General features: G+C 45.9%; 1 protein-coding gene across 7 annotated transcripts in view; it reads right to left on the bottom strand.

Annotated features, from left to right (window-relative positions):
- CUNH10orf90 (chromosome unknown C10orf90 homolog) overlaps window positions 1-25407 on the bottom strand; it is an 88224-nt gene that overhangs the window by 8044 nt on the left and 54773 nt on the right. For 6 of the 7 annotated variants that reach the window (XM_017858737.1, XM_017858733.1, XM_017858731.1 and 3 more), the window contains 3 exons: window positions 24017-24307; window positions 20748-20932; window positions 18401-18578 (listed from right to left, as the gene is read on the bottom strand). In XM_017858737.1, the coding sequence (XP_017714226.1) occupies window positions 18401-18578; window positions 20748-20932; window positions 24017-24307 (654 nt within the window). The remainder of the gene's footprint in view (window positions 1-18400; window positions 18579-20747; window positions 20933-24016; window positions 24308-25407) is intronic. The other variant, XM_017858734.1, reaches the window with a different exon arrangement.

Genomic DNA, 25407 nt, shown 5'->3' with positions numbered 1-25407 from the left:
CCCCAGGAAGTATTTGCAAGTTGATTGCTGCTGACTTGGAGTTTTCCTAATGGTTCCCAAGCTCATCTGATAAATAGCAGGGTCTTTCCTAGTTTAGAGGAAAGAGACGTGAGGAAGTGGTTTGAAATAGAGCAAGTGCATTGCAAACAGCTCCCAACCTCACTTGAGTGAAAGGAATACAACTCACTGGAGAAGCTTTGGGCACGTTGAGAGAGGAGGTGGCTTGTGATTGCAGAAATTGTGTTTCGGGAGCCCTGACCAAGCACTCCTCCATTTCCCATGAGACCAAACCAAAATTCCTTTTTTAGATATACCTTTCCCCTTCCTTCTACATTTAATGAGCAGTTATGTTGGTAGGGGATGCTCAGAAACAAAAATAACAGATAAGATCCTCCCTTCATGAGATTTCACTTGTTTCAGGAGAAGCTGGACAAGTCATAAACCAGCTAAAGTATCCGGTAAATGCTCTGGTGAAAATGAAATGCCACCATTTATCAAACGGGCACTGGAGAGGCAAGAAGTCCCTGCAGGGGAGGAGATCTTTAAACCAAGACCTGAATGACTACAAGAGTCAACTGTGGGAGGATCTGGGAGAAGGGCACAGTGAGCTTCTGCAGCAGGAACTGAAAGTGGGTCATTGTGACTGTGCGGGGAGGGAGTGTGCAGAGGTGAGAGCTAAGATTACTTTGGTTCTCCACCCAGGTGATGCCTTACAACTTCCTGGGGATTTGGCAAAGATTCCTGTGTGTTAGCATTGGAATCTCAACCAAATCTCCAGATGACTCCAATATGCCCTAGAATTGGAAACCACCCATGCTGGGCTTTGCAAACCTATTTAAGGAGCTTTGCAAGCCTGTTAAGGAGTTTGCCTCCAGAGTAAGAGAGATGGAGAGCTGTGTGGAGTTTTAAACATGAGATTTGATTTTTATTGCTAAAAGATGACCGCAGAGATGCAAAAATGGCAGCAGTGAGACAGGTCAGGCAATTGCAGCCAGGTGGGGAAAGATGGCAGCATGCAGGTAGCCACGGGATTGTTCTACCCTATACAGTTAGCAACGGAGTTGTAGGGGCCAGGAGAGATGAATCAAGGGTGACTCCCAGGCTTTGGGTTTAAGCAACCCATTCATTTGACAATTGCTAAGTTTTTATCTCCTGGGTGCTAAGCGTTAGGGACACAAAGATAAATAAAACTAAGAGCTCCGAGCCCAGGATGAGAATGAGGTAAATAAGGCCTTTAGATGCCAAGAGCAAAGTCTGCACAGGGTGAGGGGAGACCTCAGAAGGGAGTGGTCAGGTCCACCAGGGAAGAGGGGCATCTGGGAAGACTCCATAACAGGAGACAGTTGAGCTAGGTCATGAAGTGGTGAGGGATGTTCCCCAATAGCCTGTGGTGGGTAGGGGTGGGTGAAATGGTGGCCCAGGGCCACATGGACCTGCTTGCAGCAAGAGATGAGTCATCCTTGATTCATCTCTCCTGGTCCCACAACTCATTTTCTTCCTGTGCAGGACAGAAGACTCCCATGGCTACCTGGACACTGCCATCTTCCCTGGCCTGGCGCAATTGCCTTCAGGACATGTACAGCATGACCCACAGGGATTTCACTTCATGGAATGGAAACCCATCCTGCATGAGCTTCTTTTGAGAAAAACAAAACAAACAAAAAAAAAAACAGAGAAATCTCGTCTATGAAATTACTCTTAATGGAAATTCTGCCTGTATAAAATTACAGTGGCAGGTGAGAACCATTTTCAGCCTGCTTATGGGTCTCTTACAGATTTTCCTTGAAGTTTCATGTGTTCTAATTCACTGATATAGAGGGAAGAGACTGCAGTTGTGTTTACCTCGAATTATTCAAATAGAGGACGGTTTTCCCCTCAATAAAATTACTAAGGTAAACTGCCCATTTCTATATTTCTGGAAAATACTTTTTTCCCCAAAAAGTCTTGCATCTGCCTCATTATTGGATCCAAACTACAGTGTCTGTTGCTAATTTAATTTGGTAAGGCCAGACTTCCTCAAGCCCTTGCCTGTGTCAAAGTCAGCATACAACCAGGTACCAAGATTTGGGTGCTTCTGAGAACTACTCTGGTAAGGTCAAAGCCCAGACATCACATTAATCTCTATAAACACATGTGGGTGTTTATTGTAATCCTCATATCACCTGTGTGCACACACAGGCACACACACACAAGGACAAGTGGCCTCAGTATTCAGACAATTGATGGTGTCACCAGAAGGCAGTAAAGATCACCCTGCCACCAGCATGATTGGTTGTTTGTGGGGCTGGGCTGTTTTTCCTGCCTGCAGAGCCCTTATCTACAGCTCTGGTTGCAAACTTCATTTTCCCTACTGAAGAGGTAATCTAAATGATAATCAAGTTCACATGATTTATTAGGACAATGCCCTCCAGAAGCCTCTTTTCTGAAGTCAGCCCGAGCACTTTGAAGGATGTTTTCGACATTTGCTTCCCCTATCTTAGAAACACCAAAACCAAGAGATACCTGTTGGAGAGAATTCAGCAGGGAGTCCACAAGCCAGCCTGGAGTATAGACGTCAAGTCTCTACCTCCCTGAATCTCGTATTAAAGATTGGACCTTCACAAAAGAATGGAAATGGGTGTGTTTAAGGGAACCCCCAACAATTGTAAATTCTAAGATCACAAGGCTGTGCATTATGCAATTTCAAAGCCACTGGGTCTCTGCCACCGGCCGTTAGAGTAATTCCATCATGGTTCTCAGGGTTTAAATACAAGGTTCTCAGGGTTTAAACTTGTACATAACTTCTGTTCGACTCACCATGGTAGCCTCATTTTCTTGATGTAGGCAATAGGAGAGTGGTCTATCTTGGACCAAATTAGCCCTCCAGAAATTAAACAGCACAGGTGACACCATATGAAGGTGAGTTAACGACTCATAGGTGGTTTGCCTCTGAAGTGCTCTCATGATAAAATCTGATGCTGGATTCTCATTTTCTAAACATTATCCTGTTTCTAAAATCACTTCTAATCTTCTGTGGAATCCTGCTGCTGAACAACAGGTGCACATGGCAGGCAGCTTGTTTCAGAACGCTGTCAGGTGAGTGGAAGCCACATAGAGGTTGATATTGATATGAAAGTGATGCCATGTGCCAATTATTGTCCAGACACATGAGAGAGCTGCTGATGTAACAATTTGGAAAGACAATAGGCTCTGAGAACTTTCTGGTGAAGGAACATAAAATTAAATAAAAAATAAGCCAGAGAGTCTCCAAACAAATCGATTTCCTTCTGCATACTCAGTTTGAGAAGCAAGGTGTATAGGGCTTCCTGGTAAAGGAAGGGTAGATCATTCTCTTGCACGCAGAGACTTATCCTTGAGTTTGAGCTCAGAATGGGGTCCCACCTTGGAGCTTCAACGGAAAGATAGGGTGCTATGGAGCTACTAGATGGATTTGATAAAGGGTCTGCACCCTTGGTGGGGAGGTGGTGAAGAGAATGTCCTCCTGTGAACACTGGCAGCCCCAAGCCTCCCCAGATCTTCCAAGGAGAGACCCCTGAGGCAATATGGCAGATGAGGCCCAAGACTAGAGCTTTGCTTCCCCAGCTGGAGGATCCCAGACCCCCAAGTCAACCATGTCTATTAAAAACATTTTGGGAGAGAAATGGAATCTTGATGTACTCCCTGAGCCCATGTTGCTCTACCTCTGGGACCCAAGAGCACTGTCCTCAGTCCCCTTCTCTTCCTGGCTCCCTAGGGGTCTTCTCCTATATGATTCTAGACGTGGTTTGCAGCTGTCTGCCTGGCCAACTCTCTCTGCAAGTGGCAATGAACTCCTAGAGGACAGGGAAGTCTCTTCTCAGCCCCTAATATCCTTGCTGTTTCCCATTCGCACTCCATTCCTATGGCCAAAAGATATCCAGTGCTTAACATTTTTTTAATGGACTGGTTACTCCACAAGAGATCCAGTAATAGACAAAGGGTTCCCCATAAAAGCTACAGGAACTGCTAAGGAAGGCTGGTACACATCACCTCCTAATTCAGTTTGCCCGTGGTGCCAAAGACCCACAGAACAACAAGCTCTACCTGTGCAAATTCAGTTTGCCCCAATGTTGACAGGATCAGAGACTCTCAAACTAACCAGTTTCTTACCCAAGACCAGAAACTTACAACATGAATCCCAGTGGAGGACTCCTGTCAGTTGCCCAAAACATGCATTTCCTCCCAGGGGAGCTCAGCAGTGGCTAACAAAGTGATACAGACTATTTTCTGCAATGAGCACACTGTTGAAGTTGAAAGGAAATCAGCTGAAAGATGGGCAACTACACCCAGTCTCTAGGATTTAGTGATTCAAATTCTTAATGACCTCACTAAACACAACAGGAAATTCAGTTTCTTTTTACAAAAAAAAAAAAAATGAGCATTAGAAAATTAAACATCATACTTTTATGATGTATATGTGATGATATCTTTGGCTTGCCTGGGCCTCCATAAACTGATAAAGCTTTCTCATGTATAAGTCTAAAAACGTGGGGTCACCTTAGGCCTTTGCTTGGTGCCATGTGCTTTGGGACAAACTACTTATGCTAAGATTTGGTTCCTCTGCACCCATTGTGCAGAATCATTTTTTAAAAACTTTTCTTTTTTGAGCCACAGTCTCACTGTTGCCCAGGGTGGAGTGCAGTGGCATAATCATGGCTTACTGCAGCCTCGACTTCCCAGGCTCAAGCGATCTTCTCACTTCAGCCTCCCCTGAATAACAGGGTTTTTGTTATTGTTGTTGTTGTTGTTATTTTTATTTTGTATTTTGTAGAGATGGGGTCTCACTTTGTTGCCCAGGATGGTCTTAAATTCCTGGCCTCAGCTGTCCTCCCACCTCAGCCTTCCAAAATGCTGGTAATTATAGGTATGAGCCACTGTGCTGGGAGTGGTCCATATGAAGGTGCTCTATTAACCGTGAAGAAGCTAATGGCAATGCCAACGACCACTATTCCCCCAGCGTTCCTGTCTTTACTGGGCACCTATCCCCCAAATTCCTGTTTTGATTCATCCTTACAGCAACCCACTCAAGCTAGTCTTCTCTCCTCTTTACAGGGGTTTTGTGGGTAGGTAAATTACCTCTATTCTCAAAGTAAGTAGACAAGAGACCTGAGAGTTGAGTACTGTTGGAACCAGTGGGAATTTTATTCTCCAAAAAAGATATAAGGTTGAAGTTCTCAAAGGAGGGATTGTATTTTCACATAAATGTCAACATCTGTGTGGCTTCTAGTTACCTTCCAGTCCCTGAACCAGCTGCATCAACATCACCTGGAGCTTTGTTACAAATGCAAATACTCGGTCCCTATGTCAGGTCATCGAAATCAGAAATTCCGTGGCTAGGCCGGTGGTCTGTGGCTTTAGCAGTTTTCTGGGTGATTCTGAAGGCTGCCTGGGTTTGAGGACCACTGTTACCCTGGTAGAATGTAGTAAGAGTGAGAAGGAAAAAAGCCAAGTCCCTACGTGGGTTTGGAGGCTTTGAGGAAGTATTGCCAGATAAAATAAAGACTGCTCAGCTAAATTTGCATTTCAGATCCACAACAAATATTTTTTAGCATAAATATGGGACATACAATATTTGGGACACACTTATACTAAAAAAGCTTCATTATTTATGTGAAATGCAAATTTAACTGGGCATCCTATATTTTCATTAGATAAATCTGGGAACGCTACTCTGAATGTTTACAGAACCTCTCCATACCATGGCAACAAACAGGCCCCCAGCTGCAGGGTCCCTGAAGCCATAGTCTGAAGCAGCTGGATGTGAAGGCAATGCTGTGGAAGGCCAGCCTGTGCCCTTGTTACGCAGTTAGTTCTCTGGCAGTTTATTGCTTCTTGCAGCTATTCTCTCATATAATTGGTATGGATGAGACTTCCCCTTGATCTTGTTTTCTGTGGTTATTTCACATTGTGACATCTGTGAAGACTTTCTAATGGGAATGTGACTGACTCCACTTTTTCCAGAGGACTTTGTGCTGGGCACCAGCATGGTGGCATTGTTACAGATGCTGGGGTACACACACAGAGACAGCTCCAGGCAGGGTGCATTGTTAGGCAAGCTTCCAGTGAGGCAAAGCTAGCCACAGATGGAAATCTGCACCAAACCCTACTGCCCAGAGGAACCCCAGGACCCTCAGCCGCCACTTCCTGGAATTGCTCGACATAAAGGATGCAGGTAATGAGGGTAAGACCACTTTCTCACAGTGCCAGATTTCTATGGAAAATGGCAAATTGAAACTCCAGTTGGGGTTTCATTGGCAAAGCATTGTAGATTCCTAAAGTGATGTTTCCAAAGCAGACTATCGAGAATTAGATAAAAACATTTCAAGGTCCAAAAAATAATTTAGGAAAAATAGGATTAAACAAATTTAAGCAAAAAAACACCTTTTTTTCTGTAGGATTTATCAGTGCTTTTAACATACACTGAGCATTACACACTTCTAAAATTATACAGTATACAACAAATAACATTTTTCAAAGGAATCTGAAGGATCTGGTTCTCCTCTGGAATGCATTGTGGTTAGTATTTGGCTAGAGGAAACCGAGAAGAAAAATGAGCTCAACTATAGGATATTAACAGCTATAACTAGTTCTCAGTTTTCAAAATTATTTGTACCTGTTACATAGAATTTAATCTGTGTGTGTATATGTATACACATGTATGTGTATGATGTATGTGTGTGTGTATCTGGCATACACAATCAGGCCACATGGCATCTCTTAAAAGTATGTGTGTGTGCCATTACCAACATGGCAGTGGGGGTGCCAATGCCTGAGAACCTATACAACTGCTGCCCCAGACCCTGGAGTTGTGTTCCCTCCATATGTACCCATGTCCCAGACCCTGGTTTCATAGCCACTCCATTGGTACCATACATCATACACCAGTGTCAACATCACCATGAGTGCACCTAACAGCCAGACCCAGTTCAAGAGAAATCCCCTTGGCTACTACATTCCTGGTGGTAGAAAAAGCTATCAGGAGGATCCCAGCAGCCTTTGCCATTGAAGACCCTAAGAACCCTTGCTGCTGCTGTAGACAACCACAGCCTTGGCCACTGAGGACATCTGCAATATTGGCAATTGTCAGCCTCAGCTGACAGCTATGCCACTGCACCCACACTAGAGCTAGAACTGCCACACTCCACCCAGTGTTCTTGCACTCACCTGAAAAGGATGACTTTTTTTCCCCCAATGAAACCAGTACTTAAAACCTAGAAGAGGTTACTGCTCCATCAAATGTGCAGACATCATTGTAAGGCAAAAAGAAACAGAAAAACAACAACAAGCAAGCATAATGCCAACAAAATAATGTGATAATTGTCCAGTAACTGACCCCAAAGAAATGGAACTCTATGCATCATCTGACAAAGAATTCAAAATAATTGTTTTAAGGAATCTCATCCAACTATAAGAGAACACAGAAAAAAAAATGACATCAGGAAAACAATACATGAATAAAATGAGAAGTTTAACAGAGAGATTGCAATAATTAAAAAGAACCAGATAGAATTTCTGAAACTGAGGGATATAATGAATGAAATTTAAAAAGGCAATAAAAGGCATTAACAGACAAATTAAGCAGAAGCAAGAGCCTGTGAATTCAAAGACAGGTTATTTAAAAATATCTAGTCAAAGACAAAAGAATGAAAATGAATGAAGAAAGCTTATGGGATTTATAGAACAACATCAAAAGAACTCACTTTTGCATTACAGAAGTTTAAGAAGGGCCGAGCAAAATTCAGGGGTTGAGGAAGCAGAGGAAAGGCCCTTGGAGCTCTCTGGGTCCCCAAGCAGGCCATTCCTGCCAGGCATCACAGGAATCCTTTGGGAGGGCAGCCAGAGGTGCAGGGAAAAGGCCACGAGGCGAAGGAAACCTCCAGCTGAACTCTGTAACAATTTGAACCTGTCAAGAAGCCTCCTGGCCGGAACTCAGGGGAGGGTATGAATCTTGCATGCAGACTCCACAGGTAGGGGAAGAACTAAAGCCTTTTTCTTTCACAGCTGGGAGAAAGGTAGCTTGGGACACTTCTTAGCCCTGCTTGCCCACTGCCTGGAAACAGACTTGGTGCTATTACGGAGTGCAACCAGCCCTTTGGATTGCGTGGGAGCTGGGGGAGACCTGTGACTGCCGGCTTTCCCCTACTTCCCCCACAACCTGCATGACTCAGCAGAGGGAGCCATAATCCTCCTAGGTAAGTAACTCCACTGACCTGGGAACCTCACCCCCTATCCCCCACAGCAGCCACAGCAAGACCTGCCAAAGAAGAGCCAGAGCTCAGACACGTCTAGCTCTGCCCCAACCTGGTGGTCCTTCCCTACCCACACTGGTGTCGAACACAAAGGGCACATACTCTTGGGAGTTCTAGGGCCCTGCCCACTGCCGGTTCCTCTCCATACTACCACAGCTGATGCTCTCTAGAAAGTGCCACACCTCCCAGCGGGAGGCCAAACAGCACAAAAATAGAGCATTAAACCACCAAAGTTAAGAACCCTCACAGAGTCCATTTCATTCCCCTGCCACCTTCACTGAAACAGGTGCTGGTATCCATGGCTGAGAGACCCATAGATGGTTAACATCACAGGACTCTGTGCAGACAACCCCCAGTACCAGCTCAGAGCCTGGTAGACCTGCTGGGTGGCTGGACCCAGAAGAGAGAAAACAATCACTACAGCTCAGTTCTCAGGAAGCCACATCCATAGGAAAAGGGGAAGAGTGCTACATCAAGGGAACACCCTGTGGGACAGAAAAATGTGAACAACAGCCTTCAGCCCTAGACCTTCCCTCTGACAGAGCCTACCCAAATGAGAAGGAACTCTGGTAATATGACAAAACATATGAGGCTCTTTAACACCCCCCAAAAATCATACTAGCTCACCAGCAATGGATCCAAACCAAGAAGAAATACCTGATTTATCCAAAAAAGAATTCAGGAGGTTAGTTATTAGGTTAATCAGGGAGGCACCAGAGAAAGGTGGAGCCCAATGTAAGGAAACCCAAAAAACGATATAAGAAGTGAAGGGAGAAATATTCAAGGAAATAGACAGCATAAAGAAAAACAACACTTCAGGAAACAGCGAACACACTTATAGAAATGCAAAATGCTCTGGAAAGTCTCAGCAATAGAATTGAACAAGTAGAAAAAAGAAATTCAGAGCTTGGAGACAAGGTCATTGAATTAACCCAACCCAACAAAGACAAAAAAATAAGAATAAAAAAATATAAACAAAGCCTCCAAGAAGTCTGGGATTATGTTAAACGACTAAAACTAAGAATAATCAGCATTCCTGAGGAAGAAGAGAAATCTAAAAGTTTGGAAAACATATTGAGGGAATAATCGAGGAAAACTTCCCTGGCCTTGCTAGAGGCCTAGACATCCAAGTGCAAGAAACACAAAGAACTCCTGGGAAATTCATCTCAAAAAGCTCATAGCCTAGGCACATTGTCATCAGGTTATCTGAAGTTAAAATGAAGGAAAGAATCTTAAGAGCTCTGAGACAAAGGCACCAGGTAACCTATAAAAGAAAATTTATCAGATTAATAGCAGATTTCTCAGCAGAAACCCTACAGCCTAGAAGGGATTGGGGCCCTATCTTCAGCCTCCTCAAATAAAACAATTATCAGCCAAGAATTTTGTATCCAGTGAAACTAAGCATTATATATGAATTTGCCACTACCAAGCCACCACTACAAGAACTCTAAAAGGAGCTCTAAATCATGAAACAAATCCTGGAAACACATCAAAATGGAACCTCTTTAAAGCATAAATGTCACAGGATCTATAAAACAAAAATACAATTTAAAAGGAAAACAAAAAAAAAAACAAAAGCAAGGTACATAGGCAACAAACAGCATGATGAATAAAATGGTACCTCCCATCTCAATACTAATATTAAATGTAAATAGCCTAAATGCTGCACTTAAAAGATACAGAACTATAGAATAGGTAAGAATTCACCAGCCAACCATCTGCTGCCTTAAAGAAACTCTCCTAACACATAAGGACTCACGTAAACTTCAAGTAAAGAGGTAGAAAAAGGCATTTCATGCAAATGGACACCAAAAGCAAGCAGGAGTAGCTATTCTTACGTCAGACAAAACAAACTTTAAAGCAACAGCAGTTAAAAAAGACAAAGAGGGATATTACATGATGATAAAAGGCCTTATCCAATTTTAGGAAAATATCACAATCCTAAACATATATACATCTAACACTGGAACTCCCAAATTTACAAAACAATTACTAATAGACCTAAGAAATGAGATAGACGGCAACACAATAGTAGGGAACTTCAATATTCCACTGACAGCATTAGACAGGTCATCAAGACAGAAAGTCAACAAAGAAACATTTTCTTGGATAAAGAAAATGTAGTGTGTGTGTATGTGTGTGTGTGTGTGTGTGTGTGTGTGTGTGTGTGTGTGTGTGTATTATTGTCCTTCACAGACACTGTGAGGTGTTGTGTTTTTTTAAGATGCTTGGGAAGAAAATATCAATTTATGCCTATTGATTGGTCTTTTGATATATATATCTCTCTCTCCATATGTGTGTACATATATATCACATATGTGTATAATGTATATATACATATATGTGTATATGTACACAATTTCTCATAGTCTATTGATACACACACACACACACACATACAATGGAATACTATACAGCATTAAAGAAGAGGGAAATCCTGTCACCTGCAACACCAGAGATGAACCTAGGAGACATTATGCTAAGTGAAATAAACCAGGAACAGAAAGACAAATACTGTATGATCTTACTTATATGTGAAATCTAAAAATATCAAATTCATAGAAGCGGAGAGTAGAATGTTGGTTACTAGGCGTTAGCAGGGGAGAATCCGGGAGATGTTGGTCAAAGGGTACAAAGTTTCAGCTAAACAGCAGGAGTAAATTCTGGATACCTATTGTAGAGCATGATGACTATAGTTAATAATAAAGCTTTTTTATATGTGAAAATTACTGGGAGTAGTATTAATAGATCTTAAATGTTCTCACCAAAAATATGCAAGGTGATGGATATGTTACCTGCATTTAATCATTTCACAATATGTACATATATCAAAACGTTGTGTCATTCACCATAAATACATACAACTTTTATTTGTCAATTAAATCTTAAAGTTGAAACAAAATGTGGGCGTATGGTTTTTTTAATGACAAGTTTAAACTGCTCATTTAAAAGAATTTTAACAATGACTCGAATCACAACCTCACCATAAAACAGCTACATCCAGTACAAGTCTGATCGTGTAACTTCGCCGTTTGCTCCAATTCCAAGTTTTCCCAGCATTTTTTTTTTTTTTTTTTTTTTGAGACGGAGTCTCGCTCTGTCACCCAGGCTGGAGTGCAGTGGCCAGATCTCAGCTCACTACAAGCTCTGCCTCCCGGGTTCACGCCGTTCTCCTGCCTCAGCCTCCCGAGTAGCTGGGACTACAGGTGCCGCCACCTCACCCGGCTAGTTTTTTGTATTTTTAGTAGAGATGGGGTTTCACCGTGTTAGCCAGGATGGTCTCGATCTCCTGACCTTGTGATCCGCCCGTCTCGGCCTCCCAAAGTGCTGGGATTACAGGCTTGAGCCACCGCGCCCGGCCTCCCAGCATTTTTTAGAGAACCATAAAATATGGTGATTTAGAGATTATTAATAAACTTTATGCTTGTTGCCAAGTAGATTTTTATCTGTGGTGTCACTGCAAGGTTTATTACTTAGCTGCTTTGTGGAATATAAAGGCAAATCACTTGTAAAATAAAATCAAGGCAATTGGGAAATACAACTCCTCATAAAGTCATTTTCCTTATCATTCGGAAACTCAGTGTTTTTACCTTACATTATTTTAATTGGAAGTACAATTGTCCTTTAAATCCACTTCCAATCAATAGACAGAAATTGATCTTTTCTTCCTAAGCATCTTAACAAAAACATACAACCTCACAGTGTCTGTGAAGGATGATAATAAAAGTGTACAAGTGAATGTCTTTGAATTGGGGAAACAGTCTTTTCAGTAATTCATGCTTCCTGTTTTCTTTGTAGACTGATAAAGTAAAATTTATTTTATCTGATAAGCCCATTTTAAAATTCTCTTGTGGGTAATATTGGGAGAACTAGCCCCAAATATTTATTTAAAGGCTGTATGGAGAATGAGAGCCTTGAGATCAGACCAGGCAACAGGAAGGATGGTGTGGCCTGTGCTAAGTGAGCAAATCTTTATTACTGAGATACCGTCCACCGCTGTCTCCTATCTGCTGGGTCGTATCTTTGGCTAGATGCTCTAGGAGTCCAAATTAATTTTAATACTTGCTCCAACCAAGAATCATCAGGGAAAGAAGATTTGTTGGAGAAGGAACTCTGCCGTGCCTTCCAGAGAATTCCGTTCCTCTACCGGTGCATGATTTGAATGGCTCTGACTTGGCTCACCTTGGGAAGTGTGGATAATGCAATTCGGATGAATTCTGTCTGTTGTGTTAGATGCAGCAGGGCCTCTCGCAGTGATTTGGCGTGAAGTATGCCCACCAGCTCTTACAATCTAGAAGGTTTTCCAATGCAACCACACAACCTTAAGCCAAAGTGAAGAAGGGAAGAAGGCAGGTGATCTGGAGGGACGCAAGAATACCAGGATGCCAAGAGTGTTCAAATGGGAGTGAGAGGAAAGGAGAGGGAGTGAAGGGCAGAAAGACAGGATGGGAGTCAGGAGGGCTTTGTGGAAGAAGGGGATGTTCCTGAAGGGTTTTCTACACATTCGAAAGTTAAGGGGACAAACTGAAAGAGCCATGGAGGAGGACCCTGACAGGTGTCCTCAGAGGAGGAAATGAGCTGAGAACAGAAGGGGGCAACATGGGCTGAGTTTGAGCACTCTCAGGCTGAGTTAACTGTAGTGAGTACAGGCAGCAACAGTAATTCATAGCAAAGCACTCAGCTGAGAGATGAAAGCCACCAGAGCCCAGCTCAGGTGTTACAGGAAGCACAGGAAAGGGTCTGGGGGTAAGGGTTGAATAAAAAGGCTGGACTTGAGAGGGGCTTGCAAGGTTAGGCAGGATTTTATAGCACAGAGAGGAGGAACGACAGACAGGCTTCTCTCCGGCGGTTTGGGAACCCCGATCATGAATGTTTTGGGAGTGAAGGAAGGACAAGAAGTGAGACCAACTGGCAAGGGTGAGAGTGGGCAGAGTCAGGCTGAGAGGGGTCTGGGTTTTGGGGTGAGGGATGGAATCCAGGGGTGAGGGATGGAATCCAGGGAGGCTCTGAAGCTGGGCCCCCAGCCTGGAAGGAGATAGCCAGGGCCAGTTTGATGAGCTCCAGTGGGCACAGGATACAGGCACAATTGTGTCAACAGGGCATGGTGAAGACTGCCAGTGACTGAGCACCTGTAATCTGCAGATATGGTACCCCCTATGAACACAAGGACTGTATCCTTACTGCCTGCAGTGGCTCTGCCCCCTACTACCTGCAGGGGATATACCCTATGACCTGCAGGGGCTGTACCCATATGACTTGCAGGAGATGTAGCCCTATGACTTGCAAAGACTGTACCCCTATGATCTGTAGGAGTTGTACCCCTACTGCCTTCAGGGCCTGTACCCCCTACGACCTACAAATGCTGAACCCCCTATTGCCTGCAGGGGCTATACCCTCTACAACTTGCAGGAACTCTGTTCCTATGACCTGCAGAGGTTGTACCTTGACTACCTACAAGCGCTGTACCTTCTACAATCTGCAAAGGCTGTGCCCCTATGCACAGGCTGACCCCGTACTGCCTGTAAGCTATGGTTTACCCCTACTGTCTATAGGAGCTGTACCCCTACTGCCTGCAGGGGCTGTGCGCCCTATGACCTGCAGATGCTATACCCACTACTGCCTGCAGGGCCTGTGCCCCCTACTGCCTGCAGAGGCTGTGTCCCCTACCTGCAGGGGCTGTACCCCTCCCACCTGCGGGGACTTTACCCCCTAATACTTACAGGCACTGTCCCCACCATAACCTGCAGGGGCTGTGCCTGATGCTTCACACTTATTTTCAGCTTATCCTGCTCTGGATTCCCCCTGTAAGGCGGAGCAATGACAAGTTCTGGAACACACTAATACCCAGGTTATGGCCGGCCTTTGAACACGACCCAATCCACTTGGGACCCCAGGAGCTGCGTGGTGATGATGGAGAAGCCTTGCTTATTGCTTCCAGGCAAGTCTGGTGAATTGCACAGGTAGAGCCCTGACTTGGGGAGGAGAGAGGCCCTTGGGTTGGAGTGTTCCTAATGTCAGAGACTTGAAAGCAAAGGCCAGCTCTCCTGCCACCTTCCCTTGGCGTCTGTGGGTGTCAGCCTCCATCCTCCACATCTAACAATCATCACCTCCCACTGATCCCTCTACCTGAGAACCCCTGGCATCCACCACCTTCCTCATCCCACTGCCCTGCCCAGGCCCCACCCTCATCATGTCATACCTGAAGCTACACTACCAGTTCCCAGCCCTGCTTTTGACCTCAGAATAAGGTTACACTTAGCCACATCTACAGTTCATCTTTCCTTGGGCTCCTCTTTGGCCTCTTCACCTTCCCGCCCATCCCCATTTTACCATCCAATCATAGCTAAACTGCATATCCCCAGCCTCCTTTCTTCACTGTGCGTTCCCCTCCTCACCCACCCTGCCCTATTGGCATGGTTCTCCCCCACGTCGGGAACCTTCCTCCCCAGGGTGGGAGCAAGGCTACCATCTATGAGATTCCACAACAACCTCAGCAAACCCCTTTCGTGGCACTATGAGAATCCTATGAGCATTGCCTCTTCACCCGCCTGCTTCCCCACAAGGTGGGCAGACTAGGGACTTGCCTAGCATTGTGTGGGTTCTCAAACAAGGTATGCTGAAGAGACGGACAAAGAAGTTCCTTCTGTCACTGCTAGAGCCATGGGAAGGTGGCCCAGGTAGCTCCCGGGTGAGGAGAGAGACTTATGCATTGTATTTATTGTCTTCGAGAGTTCAAACCACAGGTGACAAGATAGTCAAAACAGGCTACAGACTGTAGCTAGGACCTTGACAATGCTACTTCCTGGTCCCTCTAGAGTCCCCAGTTGTTCATGAAAATTTTCCTGCCTCCAAACAAGGAGCCCTAACCCTAATTAACACTCACCCACATGCAGCACTCTTCCCCTGGCCTCAAAGGTGCTCAGAATTCACTAGCTACCATAAAGTACAGCTGGTTCCCTGGTTCTCACCATAGTCATCCCCTGCAAGTCCAGGGACTGGCTTCTCTGGCATTGTCAGCTGCTGAGGCTCCCACCTGAAGCTTTCAGGTTCTGCTCCTGAGACAAGACTGCTTGACAAGCCCCGATCAGAGGCAGCTACCCCAGCACCAAAAGCAAATAGGAATCTTCTTTTTAGCAGACGCCTTGATGCTGTAGCCAGAGCTCATTCATGCATATGATTTATTAACTAATTTAGCATGTAAGAAAAACATCTGCATTTTACTTTTATCATCTTGCCAGCAGACAGGCTGAAGACAAGATGCGTGCTGCAGACTTGTTTAATAGGGCCTTAAACATTTCTTCTCACTTGCCCGAGTTTGTATGACGCTCTGGTTTCAGAGGTTGTCTGATTTCACTGACCTAACACAAACAAACCCAAAGTAAAGCTCTCACCAACACATAAATACCACAGGGATTGTCAGGGTGGCCATAAAACCCATGTTGGCCAAGTCCCACTTTGAGATCATGCTGGTTGCCAGGACTGTCTTGGAATTTGGGGAATAAAAGGTATTCAGTTAGTTAACATTCTGAACTGAGCCTGGTTACCTTTTGTTATATACAATTTTAAGATTTTCATTTAAAGGAATGTGAACTTGTAAGGATATTTGTTTTGGGCAAACACCAGTTGGATGATATAACGAGTATAATGGTGTCTCCCCAATAAAAAGATATGTTTAAGTCCTAATCCCCCATAACTCTGAATGTGACTTCTTTAGAAATAGGGTCTTTGCAGAGGTAATTGAGTTAAAATGAAGTCTGACTGGATGAGGGTAGCCCTAATCCAAAGACTGTCGTCTTTATGAGGAAAGGAAATTTGAACATAGAGACACAGACACAGGGAAGACGGCTATGTGGAGACAGAGGTAGAGACTATAGTGCTGTATGTACAAACCAAGGAACACTGAGGACTGCAGGAAGCCGCCAGGAGCAGAGAGCGAAGCTGGACACAGGATTGCCCACTGAGCCTCTAGAAAGTAACCAATCCTGTGGAAACCTTGATTTCGACTTCTGGCCTCCAGAACTACAAAAAAATGTTTCTGGGCTTGTTTTTTGTTTTGTTTTGTTTTGTTTTGTTTTGTTTTGTATTTTCCTTTTTCTGAGACAGGGTCTTGTGCTCTGTTGCCCAGGCTGGAGTGAAGTGGTGCAATCACGGCTCACTGCAGCCATGACCCAGCCAGGCTCAGGTGATCCTCGCACCTCAGCCTCCCAAGTAGCTGGGACTACAGACATGCACCTTCATGCCTGGCCAATTTTTGTGCTTTTTGTAGAGACAGGGTTTCTCCATGTTGCCAGGCTGGTCTTGAACTCCTGGGCTCAAGGGATCCACCCACCTTGGCCTCCCAAACTGCTGGGATTACAGGCGTGAGCCACTGCGCCCTGGCAGGTGCTGTTCTTTTAAACCTTGTGTTTGGTGATTTCTCACAGCAGCCCTAGGAAACCAGTACAGATGGCCAAGGCCACATTGCCTCTGGCACTTGGGATGATGGTGTACCAGACCACTTGTGGCCGGTAGAATGGCACAACTGGGAGGTGCTGGCCCAGGAGAGGAGAAGCCCAACGCAGCACCACACTAAACAGGTTCCCTAAGGTCTCTGGGTCTCTGTTTCTTCCCACACAAAGTGAAGGGACCTGACTGAAAAGGAAGCCCTCAGCGCCATTCTGTGTGTGTACCTGAGTCTTGAGCTCTAAAGTAGCGTCATTCTATATTTGCTGACCACAAATTTAGTAGCCTAACCATGCTCTCAAGTAGCATCTTCAGAACTATCGAGGCTGAGCGGCCCACACAGCCTGGGCACCAACACCCAACACTGCCCAGGGCCAGTGTAGGCACTGAAGGCCCCAGAGGTCTCCTGGTGCTGGCTGTGGTTCTCACAGCAACTTGAGAAGTCTGTGCCTGAACCCACTTTTCTCTTTATTGGGCAAGAGATGAAACAGCCTCCTGGAAACTGTATCCCCATTGAACCTATATCTGCCAATTGACTTATAGCACTGGTTAGAGACATGTTTTCCCATGGGGAGCTCTTTGCATACCCCCTTTTGTTACTAGAAATTGTCATGCAGAGGGAGCAGCAGGTGTCTTGGCAAATATTTAGCCACAGGGAAGGATGCGTTCAAATTCATTCCTCCCTGAGGTCTTTAGACAGCTCCACCAGCAGAGTTCTGGTGGAGGGAAGGAGACTTAGTCTGCCCATAGACTGGGGAGGTTCACAGGAATTCTATTACAACACCCTTTTCCTCAGTCCCCCAGGCACCCGGAATAAGATCTTGGTAATGTTTGCTAAGCTGCACTTTATTGAATACGGTTATTTCCCCAAAAGACTTTTATTCTGAGTTATACTCATGATTTCACCTCCTAGGGGCCAAAACATTTTCCTAGGAAGAAAGATCTCATTCCTCTATCCAAAGGAATAAAACTGGGGTTTCTCCAGGCCTCCAGATTTTAAGATTTGGGTTGGCAGTCACTAAGTATGTGCTCTGATGTCCCCCATCCTTACCCTCATTTCTTTTTGTTATTCTTGCTAGTTTAATAGTCTGTTTATAAGCTCCATGAAGAAGGGACTGAGGTCAGTCTTGCTCCCAGCATGGCACCCAGAGAAGGTTCCTGATAACTCCCTCTCCAGTGAGTAAGGAAGTACCCTCCCTCACAGGGTCAGTGTGACACTGGCCTCACAGTGCTGGGAAGCTGGCCATGCATCCTCTGAGCTCACAGCAGGAAAGGGGTTTCAAGATGACGAATGTTGATGTAGACAAGCTGGAGTCAACCTCTCACCCCGAGATCTGTTTTGCAATCTATAAAGGGCAAAGGGGATCTCTTGCAAATATCTATTGGGAGCCAAGAATTTGAACTTGCTACCCTGGCTGCTATAGTGGTGTGGCTTCTGTCCCAGCTGTAATGGTAAATTGGTATCCCAAGTTGTTTCTGCTGAGCTCAATGCCCATATGTGATCTCTCAAAATGGGCTGGCTCCAAGAATAGGCTTTATGATGCTGAGGGTCAGCCACTTGGAGCCATAACAGGTTCTGCATATGTCAGTGGCATCATTCGGAACCGTCACCCCTGAGCGAAGCCTCCAGCTCCAGGAACCGCCCCCCAGCCCCTGGTCTCTTCCAGTCTCCACAAGCCACCTCAGCTTACCACTCAGAGGATGGGGAACCGTGAACTGCTTCTTGCTGGTGCGGATGGGAAGGACGCTCTGCTTCTGCCTCAGGTCCTCCTTCCGCTGGGCTTTCCTCTGCTGGACCATGTGTTCGAGCTTTTTCAGCCGTTCTTGTGAGCGAGAAATGAACTGAGGCTTACGAACTTCCAGTGCTTCCTATGCAAAGCAAAGAAAACATGTCATTTTTAAGAGCAGTGACACAGAAAGGCAACACATCTGTCTGATGTGGCCAAGAAGCTGATGGCAAGCATGACACTCCGAGACCAAAAGCCACGGTGCAAAAGTACGTCACAATTTTCCTCCATGTCCTTGTGTAAAGAGGGTAACAGGCACGTTGACAACACAGGTCCTGGGGGTCAGGCCTGGCCAGCGCTGAGACCCCTGCTGCAGCAGGTTTGACGGGCAACTGGCATCAAAGCCGGGAGTGCAGAGGCAACGTCTGCCCATTCCTCTTTCTACCCTGCTGAGTCATTTGTTCCCAAAAGACAATCCAAGAGCCCTACATTCTGTATTCCAAAGAGACATGGGTGTGGAGGGAACGGAGGTGCTGAGTCACTTGCTTCTGTTGCACTTGGAAGCCCCAAGAAGTGCAGACACAGATCATTCACTCAGTGTGAAAAACACGCCCTTTCAGAGGCAACACAACTGCAGCAAAAGGAAACAGCTCCTCCTCCTGGGTAGAAAGAGTTGGGAGGAAACCTTAGCCTATGCAGAAGGTTCTGTGAGCTCCACAAACCATGTCAGAAGTCCCTGTCTCCACTCCCACCTCCATGCACCAAGCCACCCACACAAGTCTCCTGAACAAGACTAACAACTGCCATTCTGCTGTGTCCCAGACACTGGGCTAGGTGCTCGATGTGTGGAGTCCCACAGCTGTTCACGAAGGCAGGCATATTTCTTTCCATTTGACAGATGCAAAAACTGAGGCTCATGGTAGTTTGGTAGATCACATGGTAACGACCCATCCGTGGGAACCCCATTCTTTTCCTGCACTGCTTTTGATGGTCTTAACTTACTATTCCTGAGTGTCTCTGCTCAAGTTGTCCCCGGCCTGAAGTACCACCCACAGCCATTGGTTCAAGTTCCATCTACCCCAGGAATCCCTGTTGAAATGCTCTGTTGAGTCAGAGCACGGTGCTTCACCTATGGGCTTGAGCAACAGTGAGTCACACATTTACCTCAGTGCTAGGCTGTGAGCTCCAGGAAGTCATGGGCCATGTCTCATTAACAATGCATCACTCACATAGTAGGAGTTCTGCATGTATACGCTCAGCAAAGGCTCGCTGGGCGTGCTACCATGACCAAAACGTTCCTCTGCCCCCTTACTCTTCCACTGGGAGTTCAGCGTGCCCAGGGGGAAGAAGTGTGGGCTCAGTCTGTGTCATATGTGTGTCCCTGGCAGCTATGCTAGGGAAGAAGTCTTCTTGGCCAGCTTCCCACATGATGCCAGCCACCAGGAACAGAGAACCACAAGGAATAAGTCACTGGATATGCTGGAGCTTCAAGAGAGTTCCATGCCTAAAGAGATAACCCTTAGGAACAGACTGGTGGCTCAGGTGTAGCTTCTGCCTTGGCTGCCCACCCCACCAAGAATGTCCTTGGAGACTTTGAGGGCAGCATGAATGCCTCACCCAGGTCCCACCAAGGCCCCCTGGGTACAGGAGCCAGCCAGTGGAGCCATCTCCACACCCGCAACTGCAGGGAGGTTTGCAAACTTATTAAGTGCCTTCCAAGAAGGTGTGGCTAGCTGTGCAATACAGTTAGCAGAGACTTTCTCTGAGGTTGTTTGCCCTCCTAATTTTTATTTCTCTGTATTTTTAAACTTTATAAAATGTGTGCATACTACATTTTATAAAGCAATTGGGAAAAGAGGCCAAACTAAAACTTTCCTATCCTTCCATTCATGACCACGTGACCTTGGGCAACTTCACCTCTCACAATCTCAGTGTCCTCATCTGAAGACACTGAGATCTGGAGCTCCTACAGGCTCCTACCTCCTGGGAGTCTTACATGGATTGGAGGCACTGATGCCTAGGAAGTGACCTGTGGAAGGCTGGAGCATCCATCACTGCTGCTGTCACTGTCACTACTGATAGTATTTGATCTTCATTCTAACCTGGAGGAGTCAGTGTCATTATCTCCATTATTCAAACAGTGACAGAGTAGCCCAGAAAGCTTAGGGGACCTGCCCAGTCACATAGCTGCTATGAAGTGAAATCAGGTTTCCAGCCTCAGAGGTGGAAGTGAGGGAGTGTGTGCTCACGGACTCCCTAGGAAATCTCTCCCTTTGGCAGGAATCAAGCCATGACACACAGAAGGCCTTACTTGCAAAGTCAAGGATCTTGCAGGCGTTTGCTGAGGCTCAGAACAGTCTTCGGACAGGCCAGGGCTCCCCGCTCTCTCAGGGGGTGCTGGCGAGGGTGCTGCTGTGGAGAGCTCAGGCGTGGTGGGGTCCTCACTCTTCTTACATTCCTTTATTTTTACAACCAAGTCACAGCATGTGTAATCTCCTAGGAGAGAAGATTTAGAATCCCATTTAGAGGGCACCAAGTGATTTTCGCCTGACTCCTCAATACCATTAGACACAGAAGACAATTTTGAAAATAGAAACGCCAGTGGATTATTAATGGGCCTCGTTAAGCTGACAAGATCATGCCTCATCACAGAGCCCCTGGCCGCCCTGGTCACAAGGAAGAGCATTTGCATTCAGCCAGACTTCAGGACCGGCTAATTATGCCAGGGAGGTATTCCCTAGGCTTCTGACGGTTAGGATGGCTTTGCTCAAAATGAAAAGAAACTTTTCTATTCGGTGCTTCATATTAAGTGTGTCCTGTCCAATTATCACAGTTGGGTTGTTTTGGGACAGTGTATTAATCTAGTCAGTGCTTGCTACACTGATGATATAAGGACAGAGTGCTGGTATTCAATTAGAGAGCCCTCCCCAGCACTTGCTGGAGACGACCACTGGCTTTGCATAAGTAATTGGGATGACTTCTCGCTCAAGGCTGGTTTTGGGCTCTTCCTGGGGCCATTTTGACTTTCCCTTGTGGAAAGGGTCCGGAAATGAATGGATCCAATAGCATCTCGGGCAGGACCGTTTCTGATGGATTGGGGATTAATGAGTATTCACTGGGCACTTACTGGCCTCAGCCTGCAACACAATGTCCTTCACTCTGTCCTTAGTCCACCCCTCCCATATGAGCCCCACTGCTTGCCTCACTGCATCTTCCCCTCAACACAGCACCCTGAAACCACCCCAGTTCTGAAATGCATGGCAGCCTCTCCCTCACTCCTCACCCACATGCTCGCCTATCTTCATAAAGCCCCTTTGATTCCTCTGCCCAGTGGACTCCCACCTCCAGGCTGAGTCCAAACCTTCCAAAAGCCTCCCTCCCCTTCCCAAGGCAGGACCCATCCCTGCCTCTGCTATGTCACCCCAGGGAACACACATCGCTCACTCAGCAGCATCTATAACCGGGGGAGGGGTTGGAAGATGATGTTTTCACCCCACCAGCTAGGACTCCCTAGAGGGCTGGACCATATCGTATCCACCCTCCTTCTCTCCACAGCACCAGGCTAGGTGCCCAAAAGGAGCTCATTCTGTGGCGAGTGTGGAGGTGGCCTTCTGGAGGCTCACTCGTCCATGGGATGCATCTCCACGATTACAACGACTACAACTCACCATTTATGCCTGGGTCGTCCCTTGCCTGGGTCAGCTGTCCAACCTCTGCTCAAGACCCACCCACAGTTCCTATTACCTACAAGCCCAAGCCAAGTGGACTTTCCATGGCCATTCACGGTGGGCATCCCACCAGCAGCGGTCACTTTGGAGTCTCTAACAACAGCACACCACTTATGTTTCCAGTCACGCTCTTTCATTTTTCTGAGCATTTGCTCTGGTGCCTTCTGGAAAATTTCCCTGTGACCACTCTGCCCCACCCACCCCGTCTCCCACTGCCCCTTCAGGCCTAATACTAGCCCCAACCCCCTCCTGTGGAGTTAATCTTGCCTTCTGCCACACTGCTTCCATGTCTTCTTGTGAGCACGTTTTCTAGTTCACCCTGTCCACAGGGGAGGAAGCCACAATTTCTCCGCCTCCTTCTCCATCATTCTCCCCAGCACCAGAACCAGAAACCCCAGGGCCAACCCTAACATTCCCACCTTTCCACTGCTCAAAGACCCATCCCTGGATCCCGAGCGTCTCTGCAGCCACGGCCCCTCCTGCACAGTGACTCCACACTCTCCTCGTCGGCTGGGCCTCAGCCCCCAGCCGTGCTCCTCTCCCATCTGTCCTCCACATTACGCACAAGGCAGTAGTTTCCTCTCGAGCAAATCTAATTATTTCTCTTCCTTTTCAAAGGCTTGGCTCTGCCTTCAATCCAGACTTCCTAAGTGGGTTTAGAAAGGCCTTCCAACCTGATGCATGTGACCCCTGCAGACTCACGCCAGCCACTGCCACCCCCACAACCCTTGCGTCCTGGCCCGACCCTCTGCAGGTCCCCACATCAACCACGTTCTTCCTGTCCCAGTTCCTTGTTTCGTGTGTACCTTTCCCTCTGCCCTCAGTCTGATTTGAAAATGTCAAACATACTTTCAAGTTCCTGCTCAAATCACTTCCTTGGCAAAGGTGCCTCTGCACAGACCCTCCTCGGAGTGTCAGGGGCTGTCCTCGGCTTCCCCATGGCCCATCACACAGAACTATACTGCTGTTTCCTGCACCAACTGAGAGCCTAGAGGGCAGGGGATATAAGGCACAGTGTCTGGCATGCAGTAGATGCTTAATAAATGCTTCTCTAAACGATTAATGAATGAGAAGCTAGGGATTAACTCGGGTTCCAAGTGAAATTACTTTTATCAATTGCCATAACCAATTTAAATTTTACAGCCCAAGCTGATATCTTTCTGTCCATTTCCGTAGTTCTTAGAGAACATCTTTAGAGTGAGAGGAAATACAAATTTTCCTGCTGACATAACCAGGTGCCACAGGACGTTTTTCCAACGTGTTCCTTATGTCCTTTCTGTATCATTGTTGCACCATTTAGTAGTGGTCAGCAACTTGACGCCCAGAGAAATGATGGCTGTGTTCTAATTCTTGGTTTCTTCTTCTGTGGGAGGCTGAGTTTGGGACCTACCTTTTGGGCACGTGAGTTCCAGTGTCTCATGCTTGTTAAGTGCTGGGCACCTGTGGGAGCCTCGCCCCTTAGTCATCATCCCTGCTAGTTAGTCACTGGGCCACGGTCAACCCAGTGGACCTGCTGCCTTCAGAGCAGCCACACACACCTGCATCTCCAACTTTCCTTAGCTGAGCCCGGGAGTCTGTTGTGCACCTGGGTGTGGTCTTCTCTCAGCCACAGTGGGTACTGGCCTTGCACACAGTGGGCTTGAAAAATCCCTGACCCACATAGGGCTGCCTCCTGGGTGCTTAGGAGGTTCTTACGTGGCAACAATTTGTCCCCTCTCTGCTCTCCCAGTTGGAGAAGGGGAGGCTTCTTCAGGTGAACAGTGACTGTATGCACAAGGTCCAAGTAGGCAATCAACAACTTTTTATCGACTGTCAAGACAGAATGATGTCACCCACCACCCTCGCTCCTTACCTTTGGGGCACTTGCTTTCTATCTGAACACCATTGTCTTCCTGTGGAGATGCACATACATCTTGTAAGGGGCAAAGAAACCCAGGAAAAAGGATTCTGGGTTTCAGGAAGCTTTGATGTCGTCTCTCTGTGGGTTCAGAAAGGTCTCTAGACAGACAGTCATCGCTTGGAGAGCTATCCCCAATGGGAGGGAAATGTCTAGTGGGCTTCTGTTCCACTGGAGGAGCAGACAGAGTCATGCATGCTTCTCCTTGCTGCCTCTTGCTGCTTCCAGAAAATACTTTTGTGTGTACTAAAAATAAAATGAGAGTTGTACTCAAAATCTCTTAAGAATCCAATCTGAAGTACAGACTTCTACCGCACATGGTGCTTTGCTCGGGACAAACTTGAGGGGGAGTACAGTACTGCAAGTTCAGTTAGGAGCTCCATCTCTATACAGCGCTGTCCTGGATGGGGCTTGAAAGAGACTGTGCTCGGTGGTGTCCTTAGGAACTCATATTACATTATCTTCAGTGAGCAATAGAGTGAGTTAGCACCTTGATTCTGGGGCCAGAGTACCTGAATTCAAATCCCACCTCTGCTACATTTAAACTTTCCAGCCTCACCTGTAAAATTGAGGTGAGGCAATAATATAATGGACTAATATTAAATTATTTATTATTAAGGTTTCTGTAATAAGTTTATTTCTATAACAAATTATATCTTTTATATATTTATATGATTATATTATATATAACAACATATCTATATTATATAAATCTCAAATATGAAAATTGAGGTAATGTTATAATGAAATAGTAATTTATATAGAGTGTTTAGCACAGTACCTGATGCACAATCAGCTTTGAATAAATGTTCGTTATGATTACTATTGCAGAAGCATTGGTGCCAAGTTACATACTATGGCAAATACAGAGGTAGGAAACAATTTATCGGGTCAATGTGCAGAGCTCTAATAAAGCGGTGGGTTTAAAGACGTGTACAACATGTCGCTTGTTTCCACATTGTACTATCAAAAGCCTGGGAACCACCCTATGTCCATTGATAGGGGACTAATTAAATAAATTATGGTACATCCATGCTCTGCAACGGTTAAAAAGAATGAGGCAGATGCTCTTGTGTGGATGTGGGTTAATCTGTAAGATACATTATCTAGTGAACAAAGCAAAATGCAGGACAGTGTGCTTCCCCAGTAAATGCTTTTAGACTCAGATATCTCTCAAAGGACACAGAACAGGAGGGAGACTGTGTTGTCTCAGGAGAGGGCAATGTAACACTAGGAATTGGCAGTGGAAAACAGGCTTTCTTTTCACCACCCATTTTGTACTCTTTCATTTTTTTAAACCTCTTTTATTTTGGAATGCCCTATACATTTTTTAAAGAGTTATTCTT

Source organism: Rhinopithecus bieti, unplaced genomic scaffold (genome assembly GCF_001698545.2).
Source record: "Rhinopithecus bieti isolate Rb0 unplaced genomic scaffold, ASM169854v2 scaffold_42745, whole genome shotgun sequence".
Lineage (NCBI taxonomy): Eukaryota > Metazoa > Chordata > Mammalia > Primates > Cercopithecidae > Rhinopithecus > Rhinopithecus bieti.
This window is presented reverse-complemented; position numbering and strand designations above follow the sequence as displayed.